This window comes from Sus scrofa, chromosome 8, assembly GCF_054392235.1.
Source record: "Sus scrofa isolate SSC_HxYL_T2T_F1_AM1 chromosome 8, Sscrofa_HxYL_maternal_Yorkshire_Landrace_v2.0, whole genome shotgun sequence".
NCBI classification, from domain to species: domain Eukaryota; kingdom Metazoa; phylum Chordata; class Mammalia; order Artiodactyla; family Suidae; genus Sus; species Sus scrofa.
The window spans coordinates 33,347,192-33,362,015 of NC_139390.1; the positions used below are offsets into that span (position 1 = coordinate 33,347,192).

The 14,824-nt window shown below is 40.5% G+C and overlaps 1 protein-coding gene across 19 annotated transcripts in view; it reads right to left on the reverse strand.

The window, feature by feature from the left end:
- ATP8A1 (ATPase phospholipid transporting 8A1) overlaps positions 1–14,824 on the reverse strand; it is a 253,309-nt gene that overhangs the window by 38,200 nt on the left and 200,285 nt on the right. For 18 of the 19 annotated variants that reach the window (XM_084971840.1, XM_084971838.1, XM_084971835.1 and 15 more), the window contains 6 exons: positions 14,678–14,752; positions 14,451–14,573; positions 10,260–10,338; positions 4,186–4,247; positions 1,378–1,434; positions 372–479 (listed from right to left, as the gene is read on the reverse strand). In XM_084971840.1, the coding sequence (XP_084827966.1) occupies positions 372–479; positions 1,378–1,434; positions 4,186–4,247; positions 10,260–10,338; positions 14,451–14,573; positions 14,678–14,752 (504 nt within the window). Of the gene's footprint in view, positions 1–96; positions 480–1,377; positions 1,435–4,185; positions 4,248–10,259; positions 10,339–14,450; positions 14,574–14,677; positions 14,753–14,824 lie in introns of all 19 variants that reach the window. The other variant, XR_014812343.1, reaches the window with a different exon arrangement.

Genomic DNA, 14,824 nt, shown 5'->3' on the forward strand with positions numbered 1-14,824 from the left:
CGCCGGATCCTTAACCCACTGAGCAAGCGCAGGGACCGAACCCGCAACCTCATGGTTCCTAGTCGGATTCGTTAACCACTGCGCCACGACGGGAACTCCATAGATGGATATTCTTAACATGACTCAAGCTCCTGATCACCATAGTTTATTATCCCAGCTATGCCTCTGAAAGGGTAAGTCAGACTTAAGGAAAATGCCCACGTTTAAAACATTCTGTCCAGTTTTTATCACTCACAACCAGTGGAATTTAAAAACAGCTTTTTAAATTGACCAACACGATTTTCACATAAACCCAAGCCAAGCTATTAAGGCTCATTAACGAATATCAATTTTTAGGGTTTGTAGGCTCATGAGATATTAGGATACGTTACCTCTCCAGACATATCAGGGGCCATCGGAACAGCAGGCCACAGACACGAGTAGATTCCAAAAAACACCACCCAGAGTGCGATGCTGCCCCAGATTGCTATGTGGCTGAACTGTGAAGGAACAGAATTTGAGTCAAAGGACTTTCAGGTAGCTGGAGGAACCCAGACACTGATAAAGCTTTCACAAATTTCCTTACTAATTTTTTTTTAATCACATCCATAAAATACCATCTATGGGAATTATCTAAATAACGGTGTGCGGTAACTGGATCTTTCACTAAACGCCAATCTCTTCCACAAGAGTTATAATGCTGGGGGTACTGGCATTTTGAATCCTTCCTTTTCTACCTCCTTTGGTGGCCCTCACCTTTGGCTCTTTGCTTTTTTATCCGCTACCATCTTGAAGCCTCTTTGGTTTGGGCTCTGTACGCTCTCACTGAAGGATGCTAAGACACCAATACTCATCTTTGTGCTGATGACTGTCAAACCCAGATTTCTTGCACCATCTTTCCCCTGAGCACCTACCTTTCTTCTTGTTTACTGCATCTCTCTATCTGGATGTGACTACACATCAACACTAAAGTATCTAAATGGACTTTTTTCTTGTTTAGACTGGATATCTGCCCATGTCTGAGGACCAAACTTTTGCAAATATTATTGGTCTTCAGCATCGTTTTCCAGTGAGTTTCTAGCCTTGTGACAACCTCTCCTAAGAAAGGACTCTTAGCCAATGTGTTTGAAGGTTCCCATCTTCCGGGGATATTTACAATGTACAACATACAGTAAAGGCTCTGAGAAGTCTTGCAAATAAACACATTTAAGTTTGTGTTACTTCCTGTTTCCAAACTAGAATCCTCAGTTCTCCTCCCTCCATCCTGACCCTGTAATTAACAACCTGTGGAACTAGGGTAAAGGGACACATAAAGCAAGAATAAAACCCAACAACAATGCATGAGTAATGCGTGAGTAAATGTGATTATTTCTTGGTTGTGACAAAAGACATTCTTACCCAGGTCCAATACGATGTCTCCAATCCAGCTTTCAAACACACAGTTATCACCACAAACTAAAACAGAAGGGAAATGTCATTTTACTTCACAAATATGATAGTTCATCAGATGGGACTGGTACATTATTCACTACTTGACTTGTACGTCCAACAAGCAAAGACACGAGTGGGTTGGCAGATGGCTGGACATTACGACCACGACCGACCCATCAGAACTGCCACTTACAGCATCACATTCTGACTCCCTTCCAGCCTCCTCCTCTCCCTCACTGCCTTGCAGTCTAGCCATAAGGCTTCTGAGCATGGATCTGCTACTTCTTGCACAATTCATGAAGAGTGACAGAGAACTGTCTGCAGTAATCTTGGGTTTCCAAGCTTGCTTTAGTTTTATATCATTTGTAATATGTAAAGCTTCCATTTTCTAAGTATTAAAGATGAACTGTAGAAGTAATCCGACCGGATATTTAGAAACCTAAACGCTGACTCTGTAATTTAATTTCCTTGAAACCTTGCAGAGGAGAATGGAAGAGCCTGTTACATCTCTGTGATGTATGCCCTCATGGTCAGCGGTGCCTGTGCTACTAATTCTAAAGGAGGGGACTGCCCTGTGTTTTCCATGGGATGGCATAATGGTTAAATGAAGTCAGGCTATTTGTGCTCAAGACCCCATCATTTATTGGCAGTTCCACTAAGGAACGAGGCAAGTTATTGGCCTCTCTGTGCCTCAGCTCCATCTATATAAACTGGGACTGATAAAGCTTGCCTACTTTATAGGGGTTTCAGTATAAAACACCAAGAACAGTGCTTAGCACTGCAACATTATCTGTTATTATCTATGTATTATCAATAATGGCATTTTTTTTTGTCTTTTTGTCTTTTCTAGGGCTGCACCCATGGCACATGGAGGTTCCCAGGCTAGGGGTTTAATTGGAGCTGTAGCTGCCGGCCTATATGCCACAGCCACAGCAATGCAGGATCAGAGCCACGTCTGTGACCTACACCACAGCTCACGGCAATGCCGGATCCTTCATCCACTGAGCAAGGCCAGGGATCGAACCTGCAACCTCATGGTTCCTAGTCAGGTTCGTTAACCACTGTGCCATGATGGGAACTTCAATAATGGCATTTTAAATACCATTAGTAGTCAGGGACTTTGGGGCACTTTCAGTAGTTTTCTGGGATGGGAGTGTGATGCTTGCCCAGCACTGGTGATTGGTGATGCTTGAGTCCTACTTCTGGGCAATGTAAAGATTTGTATACAGTATTAGATGCTTCCCAGTGGGCTTCAAAAGTCAGGATAAAGGGAAGCATTTGGAATTTCTCAGCAGGATATCGAATAGTAATTTTGGATTAATAACTATAGATATCAAATTCTTATTCAAATGTACATATTATTTACCCTGAGTTATATAAAAATTCTTTTTTTTTTTGAATCACAATGCACTTTTATTTTCTGATTTTTCACAAATATACCTAGCCAACTCCCACCTACTCATGGAATGTTCTCTATCAGGAAGGCTGTTAATGTTGGATGTCTCCGAATTCCCTGTGGATTTCTAGGAGGCCTGAATACACTGACTCAACTAAAAACTCTAAATAAAGACAGAGTGCAAATTAAAATGAAAGAAATACTCCCTTTTAAGACTTGGACACTTTAAAGGGCCCCTCAGAGACATCTATGACATCTTCTCTGATTTACTTCTAAACTTTGTCTATCAAACATTTATTTATGCTTTGCATGCATGTTGTCTGCGAACAAGCCAGTAGCCCCCCCAAAACGGGTTGATATCAATGGGAAGGAGGGCCTGGATTTGCCAAAGCCTTAGTCCCTTACTTACTTAATGATCTTCCTCTTAGCTTCCTACTGTTCAGTTATTTAAGCATCATCTTGTAGTTTCTCCACCAACTGAGTCAGCTGTGTCAATGGCCACTGAGTATTTAGGACAGCAGCACACTGGCCCCTTTTCGGGGGTCCAAGAAAGGGACACGCACAGAGAGAAAAGGACACAGGCCAGAGAAATCAGAGTGGAAGGGTGGAATAAACTTTTACTGAAGACTGACTGTGTGACCTTGGGCATTGGCATCCAAGTGGAGCTTTTGAAGTTAGAGGGAAAAATGGTTTTGAAACCTTTTTTGGCTCTTGAATGGCAGAGATGGGCTCACTCGCCTCTGTGCATCCTCCACAAGCACTTGACATAGTGACTAGTACAGTGGGGTCCACGCCTGGTGAGGGTTAAACATCCCCAAAGAGTGGAGCTGTCGCTCCCATTGTAGTTTTCATAAGACTCTAGAATAATGACTAGTTAAACTCCCAAGTGGTCAGGTGGTATCTTGCATGAATTTAGGAAAGCAAGAAAATAGGAACCAGGGCAGTAAAGGAAAAAAGAACAAGCAAGAGGCAGAGGGAAAGTGTGGCAATAACAGCAAAGAGGAGGATGGAAAATAAGAGCAACCGAAGGCCTATGAAGTCAGGGAACCTAAAGGACATTTTTATAACCTAATATAAAATAATCTCACGACAGTCAAAACATCTCATTTCTTTCTTTCTTTCTTTTGGCTGTGCTCATAGCAGGTGGAAGTTCCCAGGCCAGGGATCAAACCCGTGCCAGAGCAGTGACCAGAGCCACAGCAGCACAATGCCAGATCCTTAACCTGCTGAACCACCAGGGAGTTCTTTATTTCATTTTTAAAGGGAAGTACATACAACCCTTCAATCTAGAAATGCCCACATCTAAATTTGAAAATAAAGGGAGCACAAATGAAAGAATTTGATTCTATGTGCAAACGAAGCAAAGGCCCTGCACTCACAGTGTAAACAAAGTTGCCCAACAGCAAGTAATCGGAGGTTTTCCCGTTTCCAAATACAGTACCTGCGTGAAAAGAAGAGAGGCTTGTTAGAAATGAAAATAAATGAGGTCCTTTTAGAACATATGAAGGTTCCCAGGTTAGGGGTCGAATCGGAGCTGTAGCTGCTGGCCTACGTCACAGCCACAGCAACACCAGATGCCAGCCGCGTCTGCGACCTACACCACAGCTCACGGCAACACCAGATCCGTAACCCACTGAGCAAGGCCAGGGATCAAACCCACAACCTCATGGTTCCCAGTCAGATTCATTTCTGCTGGGCCATGACGGGAACTCCTTGAAATCCTTTTAAAGATAAATCAATTTAGGAGTGTGGAGCAAAAGAAGGGGAACCAAGGGCCACACAATGGAGCCAGAAATGAGGCTAGTTTATTTTAATTTTTTAATTTTTAATTTTTTTTTTTGTCTTTTTGCCTTTTCTAGGGTCGCTTTCTGTGGCATATGGAGGTTCCCAGGCTAGGGATCCAATCGGAGCTGTAGCCACTGGCCTACACCAGAGCCACAGCAACACGGGATCAGAGCTGCCTCTGCGACCTACACCACAGCTCACGGCAACGCTGGATCCTTAACCCACTGGGCAAGGCCAGGGATGGAACCTGCAACCTCATGGTTCCTAGTCAGATTTGTTAACCACTGTGCCGCGACGGGAACTCCAATGAGGCTAATTTAATAAAATGCTGTATGAAGTCTCATAAAGTTGTTTAATATGGGTTGCAAATGAAAATTAAGTTTCTAATAGCCAACGTGAAGAAGGAAACTGGACCTAACCAATTCTCAGGGTTCATGAGATTAAAAAAGAAACACCAAATTGTTCAGGTAGGGCTTAGTGCTAGGGTGGTAAGATAGAAGAAGGCATATCGAACCCTTAAGAAGTCACTCTGTTAACAATACAGATGTGGGTCATAGGGAGCCTTCTCACTGTCTCTCAATAAAGTTGTTGGCACTGAACCAAAAGGGATTCAAAAAAGCACCTCACAGAGGGCTGGCGAAGCACCAATCTAATTCCAGGCATATGGCCCTTTGAGGATCTGGCTGAATTTAGGGGCATATCTAAAGGTATTTTGTTATGCCGACAATGATTAACAAACATGGCTTTTGTCGAAGGGAGTGGCACTAACAGACAAAAGTCCCTGTTCCTGATTAAAACATTCAAATGAAAAGGAAAAATAACAATAATTTAATTGCCGGTACCACTGAAAAATTGAAAAGCCATGCTATGTGTCATACAGTATTTTTCTCATACACCTATTTGATAATATTGATTCAAAGCTTAATAGGTAAAGACAAAACCATGTTAGAACAAACTACGAGAGGAGGCAGGGGAAGTGATGCTGGGATGAATAAAAAAAGATGAGCCAGGCTTTGAAGATACAAACAGGGCTGGGTTCTACTACAAGTTGTGTCATCTTGGGTTATTTATAATCAGTAATGACCAAGGAGGGATTTTGAAGTTAAAATGAGTTAAATAGGAGTTCCTGTTGTGGTTCAGCGGTTAATGAATCAGACTAACATCCATGAAGATGCAGGTTCGATCCCTGGCCTTACTCGGTGGGTTAAGGGTCCTGCATCACTGTGGCTCTGGTATAGGCAAGCAGCTACAGCTCTAATTCGACCCCTAGCCTGGGAACCTCCATATGCTGCCAGTGTGGCCCTAAAAAAGCAAAGCAAAAAAAAAAAGAGAGTTCAATATCTAAAGCACCCAGCCATGCTCCACCATGTGACCAGGAAGGGCTGCTTAAGGGTCAGGCCACAATCCCTGGAGACCACCTTCTTCTATGGGATATTCCACGATGAAGGACTTTGGGGCCGATGTGCAACATGCCTTATAGGTTTGTTGTGGACCAACAGAAACGTGTGCAATCAATCTGCGAATGTCCACGGTACCAAAGTAACAAGCTTAAATTGACAAATAACTGATAGTATCTTGCGATTTCTTTTGGACTTCCATGCTTCTGCTCTGTGGCTCACTGGTTAGGTCCCTGAATCGATATAATTAAGTTATCAAAAAGAATCGTAGTTGGGTCCAAATCAACCCTATCACTGGTCTGTCATAAGGAAGCGGCAGATTCACTGTAAAATCGAATTGAAAAACAGTTAAAAGCCTTTTTCTGGGCTTGTTGGATTTGGTATCTGGATGATATAGGTAAATTATTGGTGCTAACACTTTCCGGTCTCTGGAATCCCTTTACGCTCTTAAAAATTATTAAGAATTCTCCAAAGCTTTTGCTTATGGGGTTTATATCTATTGATATTTACCAAAATTAGAAATTAAGACAGAAATTTTAAAGATATGTCTTGATGTATCTAAACCCAACAGCAATAAAGCCAATATGCAATATAAATAGATTTTATAAAACATAGTTATTCTCCCAAACAAAAAATTAGTGAGCAAACAACACTGTTTTACATTTTTACAAAATCTTTAATCTCTAGATTAATAGAGCTGGATTCTCATATTGTTTTGGTTGATGTATACGAGGGCAATCTAACTTCACAGAGAGACAGAGTAATAAAGGAGGGGGTATTTTGATAATCTTTTCTAATAATTGTGGCTATTCTTTGATACCATATCAGAATTCAACAAGGAGTCTCTTACAGAGGTAGAGATAATTCCCTAAAGGTTAGCTGCGGTGTGGAATCAGAAACTGTTTTGGTAATGAGCACACTGTAGCATATACAGAAATAGAGATACACTGTTGGACACACAAAACTTATATAATGCTATAAACTAATGTTATAATAAAAAATACAGTAAATATTAAAAAAGGATGGGTTCACTTTGTATTTTGAAGAGATCTTTTACTTATCCTTGACTCTGCAATGTCATCAAAGTAGCTGGTTCAGCTCACAACTCAGTCTCCAAGACACTCTACCTTGATACAACTGCTGGATGTTGGTGTGCAGCTGAAGTGCTTTCTGCATGCTTCCCATATTGTCACACAGAATATTAATTAATTGGATGTGCATCAGGAGTCAGGATTTAATGAAAGTATTAGGTTTACAGCATCTTCAAGAGCTTTCTTAATTAAAACGGCTTTTTTTTTTTTTTTTTCAGGTGGGTGCATGGCAGGGAAAAATATATAACTATTAATGCAATCATACCACTGTTTGTTTCAAGGTACCAGCAATTTTATTCACTATTGCTTTGCATCATCAGTGAAAAAAACAAATAATGTCTTGATAATATAAACATTTTGAAACTGAAATTTTGATCTCATTCATTCATGCCTCTCCCATCCCCAAAGGTCTTGGGTATTCCCAGGTATCTGTAGACTATAACTTTGAGGAATGCTGAAGCAGTGAATGAATGAATATTTAGCTATACATTACAGAGCTATTTCTTTTCAAAAGTTAAAATACAAACACATACTCCTTATTTAAAAATAAAAACAATGCAAAAAACATCAGGGTGTTAAAACAATTTATGCGCTATGTCCTATGCCTTTTAAGAAGACAAAGTTCTCTGGACTTGGCTAGATTTGGGTTTCCCAGGCAGCTCCCCTTGAGAACTGTTGCTGCTGAAGCTGCTTGGCATTGGCAGTTTCCCAGACAAATGCAAAGGGAGACCCAGGATCTGCTCTCCAGGCACTGGAATTACTTGGGAATTCCTTTCAAACCCTGTCATTGCCAAAGTGTCTTGGATGGCTAAGCCTTTTGGATGCTGTTTGGTTTTAGCTACTTTTTTTTTTTTTTTTTTGGTCTTTTTAGGGCTGCACCCAGGGCACATGGAAGTTCCCAGGGCAGGGGTCGAATCAGAGCTACAGCTGCTGGCCTACACCACAGCCAGAGGAATGTGAGATCTGAGCTGTGTCTGTGACCTACACCACAGCTCTTGGCAACAACAGATCCTTAACCCACTGAGCAGGACCAGGAATAATACCCAGGTCCTCATGGATACTAGTCGGTTCGTTAACTGCTCAGCCACAACAGGAACTCCTGGTTTGAGCTACTTTTGACATTTTTTCTTTTTTCTAGTTTAGAATACTAAAATAGCAGTTTCCTAGATGGGCACTCCTCATCTTTCATTCCTACAGTAATAGTGCATTATGGAAATAAACTACCTGGAGAACTTGTCTAAGGTCCTATAGTGTACTCTGGATTTCAACACCCCATTTCTTCCCAGAGGGAAAAAGGTCCATCAGCTGATGAATGGATGAACAAAATGTGGTCTACCTATACAACGAAATAAAATTCACCCATAAAAAGGAACAAAGTACTGATTTGTGCTGCAATAAGGATGAACAAAGGTCACATATCATGATTCCATTTATATGAAATGTCCAGGATAGGTAAATCCACAGACACAAAAACCAGTGGTTTCTGAGGGCTGGGGGAGGGTGAGGGGAAATGAGGAGTCACTGCTAATGGGTATGGGGCGATAAAAATATTCTAGCTTTAGTGAGCAGGGACGTTTGTACAATTCTGTTACTATACTAGAAACCAGTGGATTGTATAATTTAAAATGGTGAATTTTTCAAAAAAAAGGGTGATTTTATGGTATGTAAATTTTACCTCCAAAAAAAAAAAAAAAAATCCCATTGTGATTCTCTTGGCCTACTGGGTCACTGTTTCATATTTAATTAGGTTTTCTTACCACACTTATTTCCATGGCCTGAAAAGTGAGATTGTTGTACTGGTAGAGCAGTGACTAAAGGGATGAGATAAAACCTCTTACAGGACATGAAGCTACCACCTTGTCTGGACCACTTAGTCCCTGACTCTTTGCCACACGCACCCATGAACTCATCTTCAATGGGCTGGGTGTGCCTGCAGTGAGTCAGGCACTGTTCTAGGCCCTATGAAAACACAGTGAACTAAACAAACAGTTCCCTGAACTTATGGAGCTTTGGTTTTAACAGCGGAGAATAACAGTAAAACAAAAACAAACAAATAAATAAAAACATCTATCACACCCTGATAGGCAAGCACCATGAAGAGGACACAGCAGGATGGGATTGGGGGCGGGGCGGTGCTGGTGGTTCTTTGGGGCAGGGGGTCCAGGAGGGCCTCCCGGAGCACAGCCCAGAGGTGGGAGGGAACAGCAGTGAGGGTGAGGAGAAGCATGACGATCTGTGGGCTGGAGCACGGTGAGGCAGTGGTGGGGAGGAGGGGGAATCAGGTGAGGGCTGGGGATTTCATTCTACATGTGATAGAGTCTGTGGAGTTTTGAGGAAGGGGGTACCTGGTCTGATTAATGCTTTACAAAGATCCCTCCAGCTGCCTGGAGAGAAGAGATTGTAGGTGGGATAGAAAGATGACATTCCACACTATCGGCCAGTGAGGACTGCCACTACCTGTAAAGAATGCATGGATGTGTGGGTGGCGTATGTGTTGCTTTTTAAGTCCCAGAGTTTGGGAGCAGAAGGGTCAGCTGTCTTCCTCAGGGGCTCAAGGCAAGGTCTGCTCCAGACACAGCAGCCTGGGCTTAAGCATCCTGGAGTTCTCTTTTCTAAAGTAGCTACTAAATCATTTTTATGTGTAAAGGAAATTCACCATGATCCTATCTCTCAAAACTGACAGAATAACATCGCTCCCTCAAAATCGGCAGACAAAAAGCTTGCACTCCAAGGTGAACATAAAAACATATTAAAAAGCTCATTCAAAACTCCGGCTCAAGTACTTGAAAATACTAGCATGTCTGATTAGGTTGAGTATAAAGAGTTGATACAAGCCTCACAGGTATAATAAATAGACTACATAAAATATTAGCACTATTGTCTTCAAACTATACATCAAGAGAGGGGGAAAAAAAAAAGAGTTCTAAAATTTAACTCTCTGCAAGTTTGGAAAACATGAGAAGGAGCGAAGAAAGGCTTTGCATATATTAAATCACTTTGCTCCCACAGGCATAGTAAAAATCCTTAACGTGTACACAACTTTTAGACGCATGTATTTTAGGTTAAGGAAAATACCATAAAATGAAACACTGCTATAATTTTTAATATATATTGACAGTGAATTATTTTTCTAAAAAAAGTACAAAGTCATCTCTTAGCATTCATATCCTTTCTACTTACCATACTGAAGGGCTTTTAGTGGAAACCAAAACAGAATAACTGAGTGGAAGAGGCCATTTAAACAATGAACCCAGAAAACCTGAGGGAAAACAAAAATCCATGAGAACCATTTGCGATAAACTAGCTCTGTGAACTCTGACCTTTCTTTTTATCTGTGAGCTAGATTCACAAAACGTGTTTCTGTCGGCCCACCACTGTGAATTAATAGAACTGACAGACACTTTCTGCCTCTTAGACCTTCATGGGTCATTTATTTATTTTTATGTTTCTCAAAATGTTTTTTCAGCTTCACTGGAATTTTTTTTCTCCTTTTAAGAAACCAAGTATTAAAAGTTTAAATCTCTGCCTGATAAAAGAAAATTTCAAATAACTGCAGATCCTGAAATCCTTTAAGTAGGACTGCTTTCATAATTCCAGAAGAAGAGACTTTTGAAAAGACGGCGATTTGCTGAAATCTCTACCTTCGCTTTTCCACGTACAAGAAAAGTGTAAACTTTTTAAATGGTAAGGATAAAATGCATTCTTGCTTTCTTTCTTTCATGCCCACGATACACTAAAAATAGTAAGTATAACATTTAAATGATATACTTCCTTAAGGCAAAGCATTTTCACTAGGCACGGAGTTATAAAAGACTTTCATAAGTTTTAAACACCTGCTGACCTCAAACTTCATACAATTATAACATTAATAGTTATCCCTTGATCGTATTTTAAGAACAAGAAAGCGAGTATCCCTGGTCCTTTCTTTGTAACATGGGTGTGAAAGATTAAGTTATAGAAGGACTGTTTAGAACGCTTACCGCCCTCTGAACGGTTGCAGTTTTGGCATTTAGAAGTGCTTCTCGCAAACAAAACTTATGCTAAATAAAATTGGCATGTATTAATAGTTTTAAGCTGTTCAAACAACAGAAATGAAGTTGCCTGCCTCCCAAAATTTTCCACTGTGATCTCAACCTCCTTTGTTAGTTCACACAGCCACAGCGGATTGTATGATCCAATTTACGCTCCAATACATTACACATTTGAACTTGTGTTACTCATTAACCTTTGTCTCTTCTCCTCACTATGTCATTACCGCAAGTTTTTATTTGACAGAAAGCACAGGTGGGTGCAAGAAAAATTAGTTCTACTTTTCCATTTTCCTGACCGATACTTATTGTCACATGTTAATCCTTTAACCCCTGTCACGACCTCAGCACCTCCGACCCTTTTTACCATAACAAACGTAATCATCATCATTCAGGGCAACAATGCTTCTACACTGGGGACCCGAGGCGACTGCTGCGTATACAACTATGCATTTTGTAACTATTTGTCTCTGAATTTTAAAACGTTTATAGGGCATTTATTCAAAGAATTTTCATGGAAATCATTAGAAAAATCCCCAAACTCTATACAAATTGTTGGCGTCTTGTGTATCTATAAATATTTAAATAGACACAGGCGTCGTATAATTTGTTTGGGTTGATCTAGTGACTTTTCTACATGCATGTGCTTTGCAGATAATGAAATACTTTGTATAGAATGAAAGAACAGTAAAAAAAATTACAAAGAATCATGTTCCTAGATTAAAATGACAAAGAACGGTAAAAAAAAAAATACAAAAAATCATGCTCGTAGATTAAAATTATATACTACCTGCTATGCCTTTTCACTGGTCACAAAACTGTTTCCACATGGCCAGTGCAAAGGGCATGGAAAGGATGTGACTTTGCAGTGATGGTTTTGGGTTAATCCTGTGAGGACCAATTTCTGTTTAATAAGAGTACCATGGTCAAGTTGGGCTGGGATGTTAACTCTCGAGAGATGGAGAAGCGAGGCTGAGGCCGACTGCAACTGAATTGGTGAGGAATACTGTGAATATGCCAGTGGGCCTGGAACCTTCCAAGCTCTCAGATGACATTTTCAAAGAAACGAACACATGGCCCCGTGTATCTGCCCCAATTGTATCTGTCACTTGGACCCACTCACCATAGGTAATGAAAAACATTACAGCAAGACAGCAGAAGGTAAAACAAATTGGACATCCCAAGTAAATTAAAAAAAAAATCCAAAAATAAAACATTTAAAAATAAAAGCACAGCTGCCGCAAGTATAAATGGCAAGAGTTTTAAGAGACCACTAAAAATACTTTTGGAACCAATGGTGTAAGTCAAAAAAAACCTTTCAGTTTTTTTTTTTTTTTTTGTCTTTTTGGGTTTTATCTTTGACCAAATTCAGTTATTTAAAACCATGCCCTCAAGTTGTATGCAATGCACACCTGGACACACATGCACAGTACAGTCCTGAAGACCCGGTCTCAGAAGATAAGTAACATCTAGGTGATAAACTTAACACCATCATTTACTGTGTGAGGTCAGAGGCACTGACACACCTGTTCCCCTCTGCTCTCTGGGTATACTGAGCACAAATGTCATTGGAGAGTTTCATGAAATAATAAATATTTAAAATATCCTACACTAATTTCCTAAATTCAAAACACTGAATTTATGTTACATGTAATTATTAGTTTTTTTTTTTTTTTTTGCTATTTCTTGGGCCGCTCCTGCGGCATATGGAGGTTCCCAGGCTAGGGGTTGAATCGGAGCTGTAGCCACCGGCCTACACCAGAGTCACAGCAAACGCGGGATCCGAGCCGCGTCTGCAACCTACACCACAGCTCACGGCAACGCCGGATCCTTAACCCACTGAGCAAGGGCAGGGATCGAACCCGCAACCTCATGGTTCCTAGTCGGATTCGTTAACCACTGCGCCCCGACGGGAACTCCCATGTAATTATTAGTAATGTAACATGCATAAATAACATAATAAACACGCACTGTATTAAATGGGAAAAAAATCCACCAGGGTGTTTTCGATGCTCTTATTATAGTTTAAAAAACAGCATCTACCTTGACTGTTAGGAAATTAAAACAATTTTTTCCTTTGGTTTCACTGGATAGAAACCTGAATTACTAACAGATACTAGTGGAAACACTTGACAATAAATAACGGCAGGAAAGTAAATTCTTCAGGCAATTAGGTATTTTTGTTGCTGGGATGAATAAATACCACGGATCACAAAGATGACAATAACCCATGGCTTGTTAGGTATGATACAAGCCTGGAATATGATTTTAGACAAACTGTTGGATATTTTATCTTGTATTAAAGTTTACATCTTGGATATATAAACATTATGGTTAAATGAGTTATCTAAAAATATTTTATCTACTTTGCATTCTCTTTTTACCATTTCAATCACGGAGGTAGTCCTTGTATTCCACGTATCTCAAATCTTAACTTTCAGAGGGATATGCAAAATTCTCCTATTGGTTAACATGGTATTACGCAAAGGAAGGACTGCCTGTATCATGTCTACACCTATCCATGTTTGTAAGGGAAAAGGGGCCTAATTTTCTTTTTTGTGTATTCTGCATAATTGTGGAAACAATCTTATTCTTCATCAGGAGAACTTTATTTGTTGACACTTGAAAAAAATCATAGTTGATTTACAATGTTGCACCCATCTCTGCTGTACAGCCAAGTGATCCAGTCATATATATATATATATATATATATATATATATATATATATATATATTCCTTTTCTTAAATTATCTTCCATCATGGTCTCTCCCGAGAGAGTGGATATAGTTCCTTGCTTGTCCATTCTAAATGTGACACTTTGCATCTACGAACCCCAAACTCTCAGTCCATCCCACCAGAGATTATATTTTTAACGTCCATTACAAACAATCTCATGTTCCAATGAGGAAAAAGTTATTTGACGAAACAGAGCATTAGTAAAGAATGATCTATCACCCCTCGCTGCATTATATGTGTTAAGACAGTCCTTGTCAGCCCTAGATGACGATCCCCTGTGAGGACTGAGATTTTCCCCACAACACTGCAAGGACAGAAAGTCAGAGGCCAAGGGACATTCCCGCCACCCCCCCACCCACCCCCGACCCGCCCGCCCGACAGACCCACTTGACTGCTGCTTGGCAAACTCCAGTGAATTGTGGTTCCATTTTAAATTTACAGCAAAACAAAACAAAGTAAAACATCTTCTCAGTCCACATTAGAGGCTTACGTAAATCTGACCTGCCATAGTTAGGACCCTGGAGTTGCTTCCTCAGCTTTGGAAGACCAGATGCCCCCGCAATTGGAGCAGTGAAAAGCAAGTCCCGCCAGGGCCCTGCGTCCTACCTTGGTGTTGAAGTCCAGGGCATTCTGAGATGTTTTGTATAATTCAGGATACTTCAACATATTCTCTTTTCTGCATGATCTCTCAAATATTCCCAGGGTTAAGGGTGGCATTGCTGTAAACATCTAAAGTGCACAAACTGGTCATCACACCAGGCAACCAAACGCAGGGTGAATTTTTATCGTAAAGTATTCAAGAGAGTAGGAATAATCCCAAGTGCTAAACTTACCACGTTATAAAGACCTATGCACCATCTCTCAAAAAGGATTTGTCCGGAAAAGCCATTAACGAAGGCAAACCAGATCTAGGAAGAAAACAACCCCAACCCCTTCAAATTAGAATACAAAAACCATAAACGCATTGCTTAGAATCTGCA